Source organism: Bubalus bubalis, chromosome 18, assembly GCF_019923935.1.
Source record: "Bubalus bubalis isolate 160015118507 breed Murrah chromosome 18, NDDB_SH_1, whole genome shotgun sequence".
NCBI classification, from domain to species: Eukaryota; Metazoa; Chordata; class Mammalia; order Artiodactyla; family Bovidae; genus Bubalus; species Bubalus bubalis.
The window spans coordinates 60,396,628-60,414,798 of NC_059174.1; the positions used below are offsets into that span (position 1 = coordinate 60,396,628).

General features: G+C 43.5%; 1 protein-coding gene across 3 annotated transcripts in view; it reads right to left on the reverse strand.

Moving 5' to 3' along the window:
* LOC123327518 (zinc finger protein 519-like) overlaps positions 1 to 14,107 on the reverse strand; it is a 35,813-nt gene extending 21,706 nt beyond the window's left edge. Inside the window, exons 1-3 of one of the 3 annotated variants that reach the window (XM_044931553.2) lie at positions 13,246 to 14,099; positions 12,972 to 13,096; positions 4,340 to 4,466 (exon numbers count right to left, since the gene is read on the reverse strand). In XM_044931553.2, coding sequence (XP_044787488.2) covers positions 4,340 to 4,466; positions 12,972 to 12,986 — 142 coding nt within the window. In that variant the 5' untranslated portion in view covers positions 12,987 to 13,096; positions 13,246 to 14,099. Of the gene's footprint in view, positions 1 to 4,339; positions 4,467 to 12,971; positions 13,097 to 13,245 lie in introns of those variants that run through there. The other 2 variants (XM_044931549.2, XM_044931550.2) reach the window with 2 other exon arrangements.
* Positions 14,108 to 18,171: the final 4,064 nt, after the last annotated feature.

Consider the following 18,171-nt stretch of genomic DNA (forward strand, 5'->3'; position numbering starts at 1 on the left):
AAAATGTCTGAGGAAACTGAAAACAAATAAGATAAACTTAATACAGTACTAGTTTTAAGAAATTCAAAAAGAAGAGAGACTTTAAAACTATGATTGAAACAGGGAAGTCTACTCATCGCTCTGTGGGACCTAAATGGGAAGGAGATCAAAAGAGCAATAAAGACTAGAGATCTCTTTAAGAAAAATAGAGGTACTGGGAATATTTCATGCAAAGATGGGAACAATAAAGGACAGAAACAGGATGGACCTAAAAGAAGCAAAAGATATTAAGAGAAGGTGGCAGGAATACACGGAAGAACTATAGGAAAAAAAAAAAACTTAATGACCGAAATAACCACGATGATACAGTCACTCACCTAGTAACAGACATCCTGGGGTCCAAAGTCAAGTCGGCTTTAGAAGGCATGATGACCAACAAAGCTAGTGCAGGTGATGGAACTCCAGCTGAGCTATTTGAAGTTAAACGATGATAGTGCTAACGTTCTGCACTCCATAAGCCAGCAAATTTGGAAAACTCAGCAGTGGCCTCAGGACGGGAAAATGTCAGTTTTCATTCCAATCACAAAGAAAGGCAATGCCAAAGAACGCTCAAACTACTACACAATTTCCCTCGTTTCAAACAATAGCAAAGGCTCAAAATTCTCCAAGCCAGGCTTTAACAGCACGTGAACTGAGAGCTTCCAGCTCTTGAAGCTGGATTTAAAAATGGCAGAGGAACCAGAGATCAAATTGCCAGCATCCCTTGGATCATATAAAAAGCAAGAGAGTTCTGGAAAAACAACTACATCTGCTGTATTGACTACACCACAGCCTTTGATTGCGTGGATCACAAGAAACTGTGGAAAATTCTTAAACAGGTGGGAACACCAGACTACATTACCTGCCTCCTGAGAAACCTGTATGCATGTCAAGAAGCAACAGTGAGAACTGGACATGTGACAATGGACTGATTCCTAATTGGGAAAGGAGTACGTCAAGGCTGTGTATTGTCAGCCTGCTTATTTAATTTATATGCACAGTACATCATGTGACATACCGGGTTGGATGAAGCACAAATTGGAATCAAGATTTCAGGGAGAAATGTCCATAAACTCAGATATACAGATGATACCACCCTTATAGAAGAAAATGAAGAGGAGTTGAGGAGTCTCTTGACGAAACTGAAAGAGGGTGAAAAAGGTGGCTTCAAACTCAACCTTCAAAAAACGAAGATCATGGCACCGGTCAGATCGGTTTCATCGCAATTGGCGGGAGAAACACTGTTTCCACACTGAGAGACTTTATCTTTTGGGCTTCCTAAATCATTGTAGATGGTGACTACAGCCATGAAAGTAAAAGACCCTTCCTCCTTGGAAGAAAAGCTATGACCAAGCTAGGCAGCATATTAAAAAGCAGAAACATTACTTTGCTGACAAAGGTCCATCTAGTCAAAGCCATGGTTTTTCCAGTAGTCATGTATGGATGTGAGAGCTGGACCATGAAGAAAGCTGAGCACCGAAGAATTGATGCTTTTGAACTGTGGTGTTGGAGAAGACTCTTAAGAGTCCCTTGGACCGCAAGAAGACCACACCACTCCATCCTAAAGGAAATCAGTCCTGAATATTCATTGGAAGGACACGGTGAAGCTGAAGCTCCGATACTCTGGCCACCTGATGTGAAGAACTGATCCACTGAGAAAGACCCTGATGCTAGCAAAGATTGAAGATGAGAAGAGAAGGGGACAACAGAGGATGAGATGGTTGGATGTATCGTGGACTCGATGGACATGAGTTTGAGCAGGCTCTGGGAGTTGGTGATGGACAGGGAAGCCTGACTTGCTGCAGATCATGATTGCAGACTCAGAATCGACTGAGCGACGCAACTGAACGGATATGTATAATTGATTCTCTTTGCTGTATAGGAGTACAAAATTGGAAAACAGCTATATTCCAATTAGAACTTTTAAAAACGATGTCTTTATATAATTTAAAAATTGTCATAGTTTGAATCAACCGAGAACAATATAGTGGAAAATGTGCTAAGATTTTATGTCAATTTATTTTAAAATTCTTGACTTAACAGAATAACATATTTAATACATTTAAATCAGTTCTAATGAGGTGGATGAAACTGGAGCCTATTATACAGAGTGAAGTAAGCTAGAAAGAAAAACACCAATAGGGTATACTAATGCATATATATGGAATTTAGAAAGATGGTAACAATAACCCTGTATAGGAGACAGCAAAAGAGACACTGATGTATAGAACAGTGTTTTGGACTCTGTGGGAGAGGGAGAGGGTGGGATGATTTGGGAGAATGTCATTTAAATACGTATAATATCATATATGAAAAGAGTCGCCAGTCCAGGTTCGATGCAGGATACTGGATGCTTGGGGCTGGTGCACTGGGATGACCCAGAGGGATGGTATGGGGAGGGAGGAGGGAGGAGGGTTCAGGATGGGGAACACATGTATACCTGTGGCGGATTCATTTCGATATTTGGCAAAACCAATTCAATATTGTAAAGTTTAAAAATAAAATAAAATAAAATAAAAGAATAACGTATTTTAACATGTTAGAATTGGGGCAAATACACTACAGATATTTAATATGAGATCATATAAGGAAAAGAGAAACTTTGAAGTCAACTTGAGATGTGCATTCTTTCATTGTCACGAGGTTTTGCTTTCAGCAGTGAAAAATTACTTGAATTTGAAATGTATTTAGAAGGTCCAATGTGTCGCTCCAAAATTGATTTTTCTGGGCTCCAAAATCACTGCAGATGGTGATTGCAGCCATGACATTAAAAGACGCTTACTCCTTGGAAGGAAAGTTATGACCAACCTAGATGCTGCCGCTGCTGCTAAGTCGCTTCAGTCGTGTCCGATTCTGTGCGACCCCATAGACGGCAGCCCACCAGACTTCCCCGTCCCTGGGATTCCCCGGGCAAGAACACTGGAGTGGGTTGCCATTTCCTTCACCAATGCATAAAGTGAAAATTGAAGTGAAGTTGCTCAGTCGTGTCTGACTCTAGCGACCCCATGGACTGCAGCCTACCAGGCTTCTCCGTCCATGGGATTTTCCAGGCAAGAGTACTGGAGTGGGTTGCCACTGCCTTCTCTGGCCAACCTAGATAGCATATTCAAAAGCAGAGACATTACTTTGCCAACAAAGGTTCGTCTAGTTAAGGCTATGGTTTTTCCTGTGGTCACGTATGGATGTCAGAGTTGGACTGTGAAGAAGGCTGAGCGCTGAAGAATTGATGCTTTTGAACTGTGGTGTTGGAGAAGACTCTTGAGAGTCCCTTGGACTGCAAAGAGATCCAACCAGTCCATTCTGAAAGAGACCAGCCCTGGAATTTCTTTGGAAGGAATGATGCTAAAGCTGAAACTCCAGTACTTTGGCCACCTCATGCGAAGAGTTGACACATTGAAAAAGACTCTGATGCTGGGAAGGATTGAGGGCAAGAGGAGAAGGGGACGACAGAGGGTGAGATGGCTGAATGGGATCACTGACTCGATGGATGTGAGTCTGAGTGAACACTGGGAGTTGGTCGTGGACAGGGAGGCCTGGCATGCTGCGATTCATGGGGTCGCAAAGGGTCGAACATGACTGAGCGACTGATCTGATCTGATCTGATCTGATGTGTCGCTCCCAGTGGATAGGAAATTATAAACCAGAGAACAAAAACCCATCCCCAGTATCGCTAGAAGTTTGGCAGTTTGTCTACCAATCCACACACATTTCTGTCTAGAGGTAGAAGGAAACTTTAAAAGGACTCTCATACAGTTACTCAGAAATTGGCAGAGTTTTCCTAGGGCCCCCAAGAAATCGAAAAACAATGAATGAATGCAGTTTGTCACAAGCCAAGAGGAGACTTGTAGTTCACACTGTGATGGAAAAAGCAATCACTGGAGATAAATTCACGAATGATTTAAGAGACAGAATGGGGCAGGTGATACATTTCTATCACAGTAGCAAACACAAACCCAGGTTTCTGAAAACCATTTTCACTGAAGCAAATCTTCCAAAACCATGTGATGAAGGATGAGTTCCTCGCTGCTCCTTGTGTGAAATTAAGAGAGGGTGCAGCTATTTAATACCACAGAACTTACATAATTACCACGAACCTGGAAGGAAGGAGGCAGAGTATATCAAGGAAGAAAAACGTCACCAGAATAACGAATCATCATGAATCATCCCCTTTCTATCTAAACTCACAAATACCCATTTTGGCCCTAGAAAGCAGAGATCTGAAACTACGGTGGGAAGCAGAAAATTTCAGAAGACATTCCTGACATGACGGAACTAAAACCCAGTGGGTAGATAAGGGATTCTGGAAGGCAGTTGTCCTCACCCAAGGAGGCCAGGTTCCCGTAGTTCTCTAACATCACATCTCTGTACAATTCCCGCTGACCGAGGTCCAGGCATTCCCACTCCTCTTGAGTGAAGTCTATGGCCACATCCTGGAACGTCAGCCATCCCTGAAATACAAAGTGCAGATACCAATAGGCCGTGGGAAGTCTTCCTAATGTGATCCAAGATGAAAACGGCAAGTTGAGAGTCCTGGTCGAGATTTAGTGGCTTCGCTGGTATTATACAATATATTTTTTACACAGTACTCCTTTCTACCCAATTTCTAATGTGAACAAAAGAGGATGAGTGATGATCCACAAGCCATTAGAGAAACTACTCTCATCTGAAAGAGCAATTATAGAATAATCAGGGCAGTATGAGCATATTTATTCTTCAGTGTTCTACTCGTGTAACGCAGTATAAATGTTTATCAAAGAAATAGGACTTTTTTTTTTAATGTATTCTGAACCAAGAGTTCTGAAGTGGGGCCAAATCGCCACATTTTTAGCAAGGTTATTTGAGTTAGTAATGTTGAAAATTCTGCTCGATGAATGAGGATTTTGAACCCCAATGAAACAGAATACTAAGGTAAGAATTCATACTTAAGTTGGAACTTTGTTTTACACACTTCAACAGGTCTAATAGGATAGTAACCTTTCTTGTGGTCTGGGGTTGTGTTGGAAAAGAATTTCCAGACTTGAGACAAAATGAGAGGGAAGTAAAATTTATTAGAATGGGGGACGCTGTTAGAAGAGCAGGCCAGCGCAAATGAGAACGGATGTTGGGCAGGGGTCCTTAGTCCACTCATAGCCAGGGTACAAGGAATGGGATAGGGGTCTTGCGGATCATTTGCTGAATGGATGAGGCACCTATACTGGGTGGGGGAAGAGTAAGAAAAACAATTTCTGCTTATGGGGTAGGAGGAGAGACTGTTTATACTGCTCAGGAGGACCTGAAATCCATCAACAGTTACAACATGGGGGAGGGAACGATGCTAAGGGTCTTGTTTTTTCGTTCCTGCATTCCAAGACCCTCTTCTGTTTTATCTGATCTTTAGTCCCTGTGTCACCATATATCTCCCTCTTTCTTTTTATGGCCAATTTTTTGGCCCTTGTTGATACCTTGGTCACGTCTTACTATCTACCCATTTCCCTTCTCACACATTTGGGAATCCAGTTTCCAGGAAAAGAGGGCAAAGACCACTCTGGCTTCTTCAGGCTGAACAGAGGGCCATGGGGCTCTGGGTTCCCTTTGTCTACTCTGTCAGGGAGCATTTATGGAGGGAGATGAGAGTCCATGGAATGATAAGGTGACTTGTTTCAGCGTTGTCTAGGTGTTAGTCAGGGAATATTCTTGCAGGACCACTTGGAAACTTGTTGTATTTTAGAAGAAACAAACTTTACAAGAAAGTTAAAGGTACATGGCCCAAAGATGAAGAGAAGTAGAAAAGCTGCTCAGTGGCTAGCCAGGAAAACCAGGACTGGACATTGGTTCGTGACATTAGTGTTTCTCTAGGTATGAGAAGCCTGCACTGGGGCTCAGAAAATCTTTACCTAAAAACATCTCCCTCTCGGAAGGCCAGTTCTGGGTTTTTCCCAGAGCAGAGTGCCTTATTTCTGATCTCTACTCTGAACTCCTTTTGCAGGGTGTTGAATGTCAGGAGCTTACAGTAATCATGATGTCAGCTTTGTAGAGACAGCTGGCAGAGTCCAGTCAGCAGAGTCCCTTCATAGCCACATATTTGACCATGCTCTGGGGGCATTTCTTGGCCATTGTGTCCTGCGGCACTGGGTAGGCTCATTCCCAAGTCTAGGGAAGGATCCATTGATAGGCCACTCAATGTGCTGTTTCTAGAGCGGGCCTTGTGAGTAGCAAAATCTCTGGACCATACCTGTCTAAGTAGCCTCTTGGTCCAGGAAAATATTCCCTTTTCTTCCTTCTTCCCATATCTAGAGTTACATTATTACAATCATTGAGAGCATGTGGAGCTGCATATCAGCATTTTATCACAGGCTCAGCCACACATTGAGTAACATAAGAATCAATCCTCTGAAACAAGCAACATAGAAAATAATATAGCTAGAGCTAGCAATTATTAGTCAGGACTAAGTAAGAAGGAAAGATCAAGAACTTTCATTAGGTAGAGCCCAGTATACTCCAGGTCATCTGACTTTTCTTGTTAAATGACTAGCCAGATGGTAATCTCCTGGTTGTATATCACGGAGCATCTATTCTTTATCTGAAGATTGCTTACTGAGATTAGCTTTAGAAACAAATTTAGAGTATCCTTTTTAATAACACAATTAAATCTTTTAGAAATATAACAGAAGAAGGAACTATCTCAGAAGTGAATCATAGTGAACACTAGACTTTAGTTAACAAAACTAGAAACTGACTTTAGCAATGAAAAAAAAGTTAATATTCAGTGAAACATAATTTTTTCATTATGAGGGCATTAACCCTGTAGCCCGGGAAGGCTTTAACCCATCATATAGAAATGAGGTTTGTCAGGGAGCCGGGAAAAGCCAGGCAGCCATGTTGGATTTCCCATAGCCCTGACTCTTTGATTTACAGCTATTGTTCACCCATTTTTAATTCCCTGATTGACAAGCAGACCATGGCCATGTTTTAAGGACATCAGGATGGCAAACGTCTAAGCATGAGGGGTTATTTTTGTAGAAGAAGAATCAGCTTTGTCTACATGTACCATAATCTTAAGGAACGCTTATTCACTTTACCAAAGTAAAAAAAAAGATTTTAAAAATGAATATAAATCCCTTAAAGGGAAAGAAATTCATAATCTCTTATTGAAAGCTGCATTCTAAGAAAACTTTGTTCTATTAACATAGAGATTCAACTAAATTCCAGTCTGACTTGTTTATTGGTTGACCTTAGAAAAATCTTTTCCGTAAATCATGAAGTCGCAGTATTCTTACAAAGGCACCAGAGTGAAACCATAGAAGGCATGTTTAAATCTGATTAAACTGCAGTTGACAGTGTACCTGGTCACTGCTGTGACTTGTAACACGTTCACAGGATAAGTAGAATTATAGTTGACCACATTTTATTAGGGCATATCAGATCTATGGTGACTTCCCTGGTGGCCCAGCAGCTAAGACTCTGAACTCCCAAGGCAGGGGACCCAGGTTCGAACCCTGGTTGGGCAACTAGATCCTGCATGCTGCAACTAAGATCTGGCGCGGCCAAATAAATAAATATTTGGGCTTCCCTGGTGGTTCAGATGGTAAAGCATCTGCCCGCCATGAGGGAGACCTGGGTTCGATTCCTGGGTTGGGAAGGTCGCCTGGGGAAGGAAATGGCAATCCATTCTAGAACTCTTGCCTGGAAAATCCCATGCACGGAGGAGCCTGATAGGCTACACCCCATGGGGTCGCAAAGAGTTGGACATGACTGGGCGACTTCACTTCACTTCACAGATCTATATGAACTCACATAATTTTAAGATGTCTATATTAGTAACATCCACCATACAGCATAATCTGAGATTTATCACCCCTTCAACAGTACTTCCCATGTAATTTAACATGTCCAATGAACCCAGGTAGTTTAATAGTTCCCTGGGATGTCTCAGGGGCCCTCTGAAGCATTCCAAAGCCAGCTAGAAATCAAGTTATTTAGGAAGTTTTGTGGACAAATTTCAAAAGGGGTTATAACACTCAGTCAGATACAATCATATAGATCACTGGGAGACTATATTCACTTAGCCAAAGTAATGAAGATTCAAAGGTAAACAGAACACATCCCTTCAGAGGTAAAGAAACTTAAAATCCAGTATCAAAGGCAGCTCAACATCTCAAGAAAACTTGTATTTATGCACAAAACTCTTCCCTTGGCGTCCACTTTCCATAAAATATTCTTATCACTTTCTGTACCCATGACTTTGTTCTCCTATCCTGAAACAGCCATCTGTAAGTCAGATCTATTTCCTTTTCCCTTCATAAAATGTAATTTCATCCCTCATACCTTCTTTAGTGAAAATACACATCCTACTTTCTTTAAGCAACCAAGAACTTAAGCATTCTATAGATTGGTGAACATAAATACCCGTGATAATTTTTATAAAAACATTTCTAGAGAACATCTCAGGATGGCATCAAGCATTATTCATGAATAGTCCAAAATCTCTACTTTCTCTGTAAGAGGAAGTTAATCCTCAGTGATGAATGTTTCAGGATCTTATTTTATTTGGAAATGACCTAGCTAGTAAATAAACTTCCATCACTTAGTGTAGCACAGCCCCAGAAATTCAGGTTACCAAAATTTAGAGAATGTTTTAGACAGACATTTTTAAATATAATTATTCTTAAAAGAGTTTCTCTGAAAGCTCGTATCTTTTTTACATTTCCGTTGAGGTTTTTTCTCTTTTTTTCTTTTCCTTTACTAGAGGTACTTTGCTTCTAAGTCACTTCAGTCCTGTCCAACTCTGTGCGACCCCATAGACGGCAGCCCACCACGGTCACCCGTCCCTGGGATTCTCCAGGCAAGAACACTGGAGTGGGTTGCCATTTCCTTCGCCAATGCAGGAAGGTGAAAAGTGAAAGTGAAGTCGCTCAGTCGTGTCTGACTTTTAGAGACCCCATGGACGGCAGCCTACCAGGCTCCTCCATCCATGGGATTTTCCAGGCAAGTATACTGGAGTGGGGTGCCATTGCCTTCTCCGAGAGGTACTTTGCTGGTTGACAAACTTGTAACAGATATAAAAAATATTAAAATATATTTAACTTATAATAAACCTAGGCACAATGAAAATACTGTGCCTAATGACTCTTAGACATATCTACATCAGATTAGCAAACAAACACTAATACTGGATATTTAATATTGAATATTTCCCAGTTCACGAGAATATGAAATTCATTTAGTTTAATTTCTCTTGTAGTTAGAATTGTCTGATTTCTAAGTGTTTCCTTTCTTTTAGGCCAATTAAATTAGAACTCATTTACAACTTCAGCATTAAAAAAAAAAAAGAGTGCATACTGTGATATACATAAATTCAGACAATAGACAGAGATCTCATAGTTTCCTGCCTGAGATTTAAAATGTCTCTTTGACCCTCTTTTTTGTTTGCTTGTTTGTTTGCTTGGCTTGAAGTTCTGATTTGCCCAAGGGTGAGTCAGGTCTAAGGCAAAGTGGGCAGTGTTTTTCAATGGAAAGGGGTTAACTTCAAGCTTTTCCCTAGGCAGGCCTTTTAACAAGCTAGTTGTTTGTAAATGCATATGCAAAAAGAGCCAGTTTTGCAGTTTCCAAGGGAAAGAAAATTTCATTTTAACCAGTTTTCTCCAGTCTAAAGACTATCAGGGCCATCTTGTGTCAAAAAGACATCTTCCCTTTCTGTAGTCTTAGTTTTATAGCTAAAATATAGACCAACGAATGCTCCAATTGTCTCTGATCTTTCAGCTGATAAAATTTTGGACTGCCCCTCTGGTGGGAAGTGATGTCTTTGGCCCATCAGAAGAATCTGAAGGGTTAAGGGAATTTGCAGGAGTGGGGGAAGCTTGGTCCTTCCCAGGCCTGAGAAACAGGAGTAGTCAGAAGGGAATTTTTTAGGATGTTCAGGAGTGGGGGAAGCTTGGTTCCCTCTCCACCTGAGAGATCAGCTTCCTTAGAAGGGGATTCTTTAGAATGTTAGGGCAGTTTTTGATCCTTCAGGCTTTTGAATGTAGAAGAAAGAGCTGGACCAAAGGGAACCTCAGAATCCTTTCCCAGAGATCCTGTGGATATGAAAGGCCGAGTAGGGGTCATCTAGGAAATCTGATGGAGAGACACAGAGAGGGACAGGAGACAGGGAGGCAACAGAACGGAAGGAAATTCTGAGTCCTTTCCCATCTTTTGGCAAAACCTAGTGTGCCACTCAGAGGCCATTTTTGGGGGTCCCCCATTTGTATTGGAGCCAGGCCTTTTGGAGGGTCAAAATTTTCCAGTTTCTGACAATGTAGCCAAGGCTTGAGTATGAGAGAGCCTCCTGGGATATAACAGAAACCACTCTTCGCCTACCTACCATAGAATGGGAGTACTGAGAGGCACTGGCTGACAGAAAGGCGTGCCTTTCTCCCCAGTGGTCTCTCCGAGCGACTGATGGCACAGAATGGTCGAGTGACCCAACAGTCGAGTCCCACAGTGAAAGGTGACCGCTGAGAACCCTGCAGCTAAGCCACCAGGTGACACGGGCAGATAAAGACAGAGATTCCCTGCAGCAACCAGGTGACTCACCATTTGGTGATTCCCTGAAAAGAGAAGGCACTCTTGGGATGGCTCAGAGGCAACACCCAGGCTCCTGTAAATCAGTCCGGACCAAAAGGGAAAGAAGTGAAAGCGACAGGGAAGAAGGCTGAGGAATCGGCTGTAGAATATATCCGGGAGGCGGTGGCCAGGTGACAATGGTCTCTGTTTTGCCTCAACTACTATGTTCCTGACACGGTGGACGGAAGTTGTCATGCTGGGGGTGGATGCCCTTGAAACAACTCAAAATCAGTAATGGTGCTCTCATACCTTTTGGCACATATTTTATCAAACAGCCATTAAATAGCAGAGCTTAAACTTTACTTCAGTTTATTTACTTTAGCTTTTAACTAATAAAATTTTAACTAATGACAGATTCACAGAGACAGCTCTAAGAAAAGGTGAGAGAAGATTTTGTAACTGTAAAGAATACTAAAGACAAGAAAAGTTGCATTCACTCAGTCATGTCCAATTCTTGTGACCCCATAGATTCTAACTTGCCAGGTTCCTTTGTCCAAGAAATTCCCAAGCAGTAATACTGGACAGGGTAGTCATTGCCTTCCACAGAGTTCTTCAAAAAAACTAACCAAAAAAAAAAAAAAAAAAAAAGATGAAGAAGAAGAAGAAAAGAAAATTGATCAAGTCATGCTAATATTTTGATACATACAGTCCAGTTCAGTTCAGTCGCTCAATCGTGTCACCTCTTCAGGATCCCACAGACCATAGCATGCCAGGCTTCCCTGTCAATCACCAACTCCTGGAGCCTAGTCAAACTCATCTCCACTGAGTACAGACATACACTCAAATAGGGGTATATACTCATTAGGAGGAAGAGAGAAAAAAGTTTCCTGTCACTAAACTCACGTAATTATGAATGGATTAAAAATGTGCTGTAGTTTTAATACATTTTAAAATACAGCAATGAGCTCTATTTTAAATTTTAATACAGTTGAGCATAGATTAGGACTAATAAGATTCTTGTAAACATTTTGGAAAATACAAAGCTGTGATGAGACTCTGTGATGTGAGCATGGAGTGTACTGGAAAAGACCAGGCCTGGGCTTGGGATGAAAACCGCCACTCCCCAAACCAGTATCTCTGCTAAACACATGTGAGTGTTCAAATCAAATGGAGAAAAACAAATTCATAGCATGGGAATCTCACAGAAACACCTAAACCGATGAACATGAGTCATGGAGTAAGAAGTACATGGAAGAATGCATTATCATTGCATGAGTATTTTGGCACTATTATGGAAACTATGATCTCAATCTATCATTAAAACATATTAGTATGGGCAGTTCGTGATGATCCAGTGACTAAGACTCTGAGATCCCGATGCACAGAGCTCTGGTTCTTTCCCTGATCAGGAAACTGGATCCCACACGTTGTAGCTAAGAGTTTACATGTCACAATCAAAGAACCTGAAAATTACGAGGATGACTGAAGATCCTACCTCCCACAACGAAGGCCCAGTGCAGCCGAATAAATAAAGATTTTTAAAATGTGTCATAAGCAAATTTCACTTCATATATGCCTTTCCCGATCTGTGGCCTAATTTTGGAAGGGCTGATGCTAAAGCTGAAATTCCAGTAGTTTGGCCACCGCATGTGAAGAGTTGAATCATTGGAAAAGACTGATGCTGGGAGGGATTGGGGGCAGGAGGAGAAGGGGACAACAGAGGATGAGATGGCTGGATGACATCACCAGCTCCATGGACATGAGTTTGGGTGAATTCCGGGAGTTGGTGATGGACAGGGAGGCCTGGCGTGCTTAGATTCATGGCGTCGCAAAGAGTCCGACTCGACTGAGCGACTGAACTGCACTCAAGTGAACTGAACTACATTTAAGTAGCTAGTTTCCCTTATCGATAGAGCGCAGTCTCTGCAACGTTTTCATTTCTGAAACTTTTCTGAAGAACTGTGGACCACTGAGTTCACTCGATAAGGACAATCTGTAACTCCGGTTCTAATGAGCTGAAGCTGCATCCATATGTAAACTCATCACAGCATTTCCCCTACTTCACCATGATCCTAACACCAGACCACATCCCAGTGGGAATCTCTGGTACCAGTGCTTCCCCGTGTTGATCTCACACAAACGGCTTATAGTGAACAACTCAACGTCACTATTTCATTTTGAGAATTCATCATGCTCTAGAGAAAGCTGGGATACAGACAATGGATAGCAGGCTCTGGGATTTAACAGAGAAGTCAATCTAAAGACCAGTTCTTCACTATTTTAAGAAAAAAAGGGAAAAATAAGAAGAAGGCCACACCCAATCCCCCAGGGAGAAAACTTAGACTCAGAGAACTAAAGGTTTGCAGGTTCTCAGTCCAGGCATTTCAGGAGGAAAAGCAGACACATTCCCAGACCCGGGACAGGACATTTACCTGAGAAGCTGCCATTTCCTCCCCTTCTTCCTGCTGCCGTGAGTCTTTCCTGGGGATGTTATTTCAAAAACGCACATCCACAGGTTGAGAAAACACCTTCGAAGGCATCCACACAGCTGTTTCACCTGCAACCGATAAAGTGAAACTGGAGAAAGAAGCTTCTTGTTTCCCCCGCCGTTTTCGGAGCCTTTTTTTGGCTTCCCCTGTTCCTGATCTGTAGGCCGCAATCAAGACTAATCTGATATGCTAATCACATTTTGTGTTTGGTGCTTACCTGTGGTGATTTCTCTTTGCAGACCACCCCCGAGAGCTCTCCTTTCTTTTTGCATTACAGAGAACAGGTCACAGTACAATTCACGGGAGACTTTGGACCTGACCACTGGGCTAGCTGACACACATTATGAGGGGTTTTGAAACCTGGCGGGTGAAGAACCGCATTTAGGAGCCCTGCGCTGCAGCCTCACACTCCGCACTCCTGAGACCTTTCTGGAGCTGAGGATTAGGGCGGGAACTTGGAGAAAGAAAGGTTGCTGCGCTGCTTGCCTGGGGAAGGGCTCTTTCTAGGATGGGTGTGGCCCACCACCGCCTCTGCCTGTGCCCTTGGGGGAGGGGTGGTGGGGAATGCGTGCTTGGCGGGAATCACCTGGGGGCCTTGGGTTCCTGCAAAGCTTTGTTCTCAGAACTCTTGCCAAAGATTCCTTGCCTTTAGCGTGCCAAGTCTGACTCTTTGCCACCCCATAAACTGTAGCCCGCCTGGCTCTTTTGCCAATGGAGATTCTCCAGGAAAGAATACAGGAATGGGTTCCATGCCTTCCTCTGGGAGATCTTCCTGATCCAGGAATTGAACTCACCACTCTGGTGTATCCTGCATTGCCAAGCGGTTCTTGACTGCTAGTGCCACTTTGGAAGCCACAGGATGCCCTGAATAATTAGGGTTTTTCACTACACTCTGCAGCCTGAGGAAACATGTTTTCACAAAATGATTTGCACTGTGACCACCTGTCTGCAGGCAAGGGACCTCCAACTTCAGAGACCAGGAGGCTGAAAGTGTTTCCATTGTTGCCAAAACCAAACACCTCACTCCGAGAGTTGGAGGACTCAGGTTTATTATGCGGGCGGGCCCCGAGAACTTAACAGTCCCAGCTCTGAGCCCCAAACAAAGGGGTTACAGAGTTTTTATACTTCGACAGGCATGATTAAGAGAGTTTGAGATTTGCAGGGGCTAGGGCAATTGCAAAGAACAGGACTAGGGTGAGTGAGATAAATTCCAGTTCCTAGTATTCTGAGTCCCCACTTTTTGAGACCTACGTGATTAAGACTTTGCAAAGAGCAAACTGAGTTACAGAGGCAGAAGGAGCAGGAAGTTATGTAAAAATTTGACATTTTCCTCTTCATTGCCCTCTCTTGATGCTTCTATCACTCATTGCAGAAAGCATCATCTCATGTTCGATAGGATATTCAGAGCTCCAGGTCAGTTAGGAGACTATATTCAGCTATTAACATTTGCAACTTTCTGGATTCGAGAGGTTATGAACTGGTAATATCTCTGAGAATACAAGGGGCAAACAAAAGCACCTCTAAGAACATGAAGAGAGGACAGGTTAAAGGGAGAAGCCACAATGCCCAGCTCCAGATATTGTTCCAATTACTTCAGGAATTTTCTAGTTCCTCTCTGCTTTTCATGATTCATTCCCTTAGTTGTTAGGCCATGTCTCTTACTATTCTTAATTGGTTTATATAAAAGCAGCATTCTTCATTCAAGAAGAGGCAGAGGCCTGCCTTTTCAGCTGTCAATAGGTCTAGCCCTCTCCTATTCTGTAAAGCCACCTTAGCCAAATAATCTCGCTGGTCCTGTAAGGCCACTAAAGATGTGGCTGCTCTCTCAGTGTCGTCTGTGCGTTGTCGCCATGCATTCTGGGAAATGAACTCACTCAGAAAGACAATGCAGATAGTGTAGTGCAGTTTATTACACCGGAAGGCTCAAGGCAGAGTCTCCTCTTAGCCAAGCACCCCGACCAGTTTTTGTGAAAGCCTTACATACCCTACGTGTATAAGGTTCCCTGAAACTAGTTTGAACAAAGGAAAAAGAAAGATACAATCAAAGTTAACCCGCAATCATATGCCTTAAGCCTAGGTAGTTAACAGTCAACAATTATCAGTAAGCCTGTGGTCATAGCCCAGTAAGGATAATAGAATGTATGATTCTATTCAGTTACACAGAAAATTAGGACATTCTTTTAGGCCACAGAGAGCCCTGGGCCTCTTCCTTCCAGGGGGCCTGGTTTTCTAGTGGATATTTCATTTCCATAGATACTGGGCATATAGCTCAAGGTCCACAGTCCAGCCCAAGATGGAGTCCTGCTTTCAAGATAGAGCGTGTTCTGTTTCCTCCTTCATGTGAAGTCCTTGGATAGTATATGGGAGAAGGTGAGTGATGAAGCAATCCTCCTGTTCCAATACTTATCCCAGCCAAAATTTTGGAACCAAACTAGGGGATAAACTGGATGGGTCTTTTTGACCGCACGTGTGCTGTCAGAGGTACGGTGAGAGTCTGGTTGTTAGGGCCAATATTCATCTGGGGAGTGAGGAAAGCTAAGGTGCAGATACCCATCCATTGATTGGTAGACATAAGTAAGCATCTGTCCCACAAACCAAGAAAAGGCCTTGATGGGGGCGGCACCATATTGTGTCTGTGGGAAGATGAGTGGGCCACTCACCTTTTACAGTTCGATTACTTTCGTCCCTGGCTAAATTGATTACAGCTTCAGTTCTTCATCATTTGTAAATTATCTGGAGCCTTTTGAGTTAACTCAATGGCCCTTAAGACTAGCCCTTGTAAGGGTGGATCTATAAGAGTTCCCATGGCTGTTGCAAAATTTCATGGTACTGCTGTAGCTAAATACTGTGGAGCTCCTAAGGATAAGCAAAGCCTGCAATCCCTGCCAGCTGGGGGTTGGTGTCCTTCAGAAGATGATGAGTTGCGTTGAGAACCTGGTACAGAAGAAGGTCTAAGGGGGAGTTAACTCTGTAACCTCGGTCATACTGCCAACAGGCAGAGGCTGATTTTTAAGGGCAAAGTTGGTTCGTGTTTCATTTGTCTGCATTATTGTCCCTGTCCAGTAGGTTTTTCCATTTATTTGTCCGACAGACAGCTGTTCTGTGTTGTAACATCTACGGGGCATTTGGGGTAGACGGAGGCCCAGGAGCATGATGGCAATGCCATGGTGTAGGGATGCCACCTGGGGTTTGGATCCTCTGGTGGGGAAAAGGCAGCGGCAGTGGCGGACATAACTGAGAAACATTTTTGGCACCAGAACCCTGGATATACATCACCTGATCAGAAAGGCAGTACGTGATCAGCCTATAGGATAGGCTATCTATACATTGTTCTAGCTGATGGTTGAATAGGCGATTTTCCAAGGGTGGACTGTAATGTTGACAGGTGCCTGATGGATAAGGAACGGCTCCATTTGTTACGCCAAGGGACAGCAAAGGGCTCCAAAGCAGCCTGCACAAAGCAGGTGACTGGCCCTAGCAAAAGGTTTTCTCCCCATCTTTGGGTGGTCAGCACTACAGCAGCGGAGCCTATCGTGAAGGGGGGTCAGCTATACTGTGAGCAATTTAGACAGTAGGGAGAATGGATCATAAGAAGCATCTGACTAGAATGAAGCTTGCCACTACAGTGAGGTAACACACAGCTAACCGCAGCTTCTGACCCAAATCCTACACTTGCACTGTGACTGAAGCTAGTCCTGTAGTGAAAAGCACAGCAGTAATACCAATCAGGGATAGAGGCCAGGGTTGACAATAGAAATCCATTAATATCTGAATAGCCAGATCCTCAAGCTTCTGCTGAGCTTTGACCAGCGAGCTGCCGCAGTGTGGCTGGAGCAAGGCTGAGGAATCCTCAAGTGTCTGCCGTGCGTGGACTAGTCAGTTTCTGGAGCGACGACAGCAGGGCTCAGCCTCTTTGGTGAGTGGAGGCTCTTGTTTTTGGAACCAGACCTTGACGGGATTTCCGGGGTCCTGAACTGTTTTCCAGCTGTCCTCATTACAGGAAGTTGCTGCCTTCTTGACTCTGGTGAGGTGGATCTAAGGGATGATGCCTGTAACTTTAACAACACTAGGGTTGCCCGGACAACCATGTGAGGGCCTGTCCCAACTGGCTGACTTGGCCCTTTTCCCCAATACTCAACCCTTACCTCATCTCCTGGATGGTAGGCATGAACCCAATTGCCCAAAAGAATGGGTGCCCTTTCTAGGGTTTCTCAGGCGATATGGTGGAAGACTTTCCCCAGGATCTGAAGGTGTTGGGACATCTCCAGGTGAGCTAGTTGCTGGGGGCTTCCCTTGAGTTTTCCTGTCACTGGGGGTTTCACCCATATAAGATCTCAAAGGGAGAATAGCCTAAGGACTTAGGGTGCAACGGGCTTGGAGTAAAGCTTGGGGGTAACATGTCGACCCAAGATAACTGGTCTCCTGACAGACTTTAGCTAATGTAGGGCTGAGGGTACAATTCATGTTTTCAACTTTTCCTGAGCTCTGAGGCCTGTAAGACGTGTCAAGCTTCCATTTGAGTCCCAGTGTGCAGGATAAAGTTTGGATTATCTGAGACACAAAAGCTGGCCCATCGTCAGACCCTATGGAGAGAGGCAGCCATAACTCAGGATCATGTCTCTTCACAGGGCCTTGGCCAGTTCTCGTACCTGTTCAGTGCACGTGGGGTAGGCTTCAGCCCATCCCGAGTAGGTGTACACTACCTCAAGGAAATACTTACAGGCCCTAAAGGGCTTGACATCATTAAAGTCCACTTCCAGATGTTCAAAGGGCAGTGTCCCAACGGTCAGCATGCCTGGGTTGGGTCTTCATCCTTGGCTGGCGTTGTTCTGGGCACAAGTCACACAGCTAGGACTGATCTGAACACACAGGGCTGGGAGCTTAGAAACGAAATAGTAGCGGCCCAGAAAGCTCCCCAGCGCACTTTTTTCGGAAACAAGTTTTCTCATGATGTTGTTTTACCAGCTAGATTTCTGAATTACTGGAGACAAAGAGTCTTTGGTCTGGGAGCTTCCAGCGGCCCTCCTTTTCTTTTATTCTTCTTTCATTTACAGCCCATTGATCTTCTTCCTTGGTATATCTCGAGGATGGAGGCAATTCTGGTTCCATAAGGGCCATAAAGCTCGACTCGGGGCCCACTGTG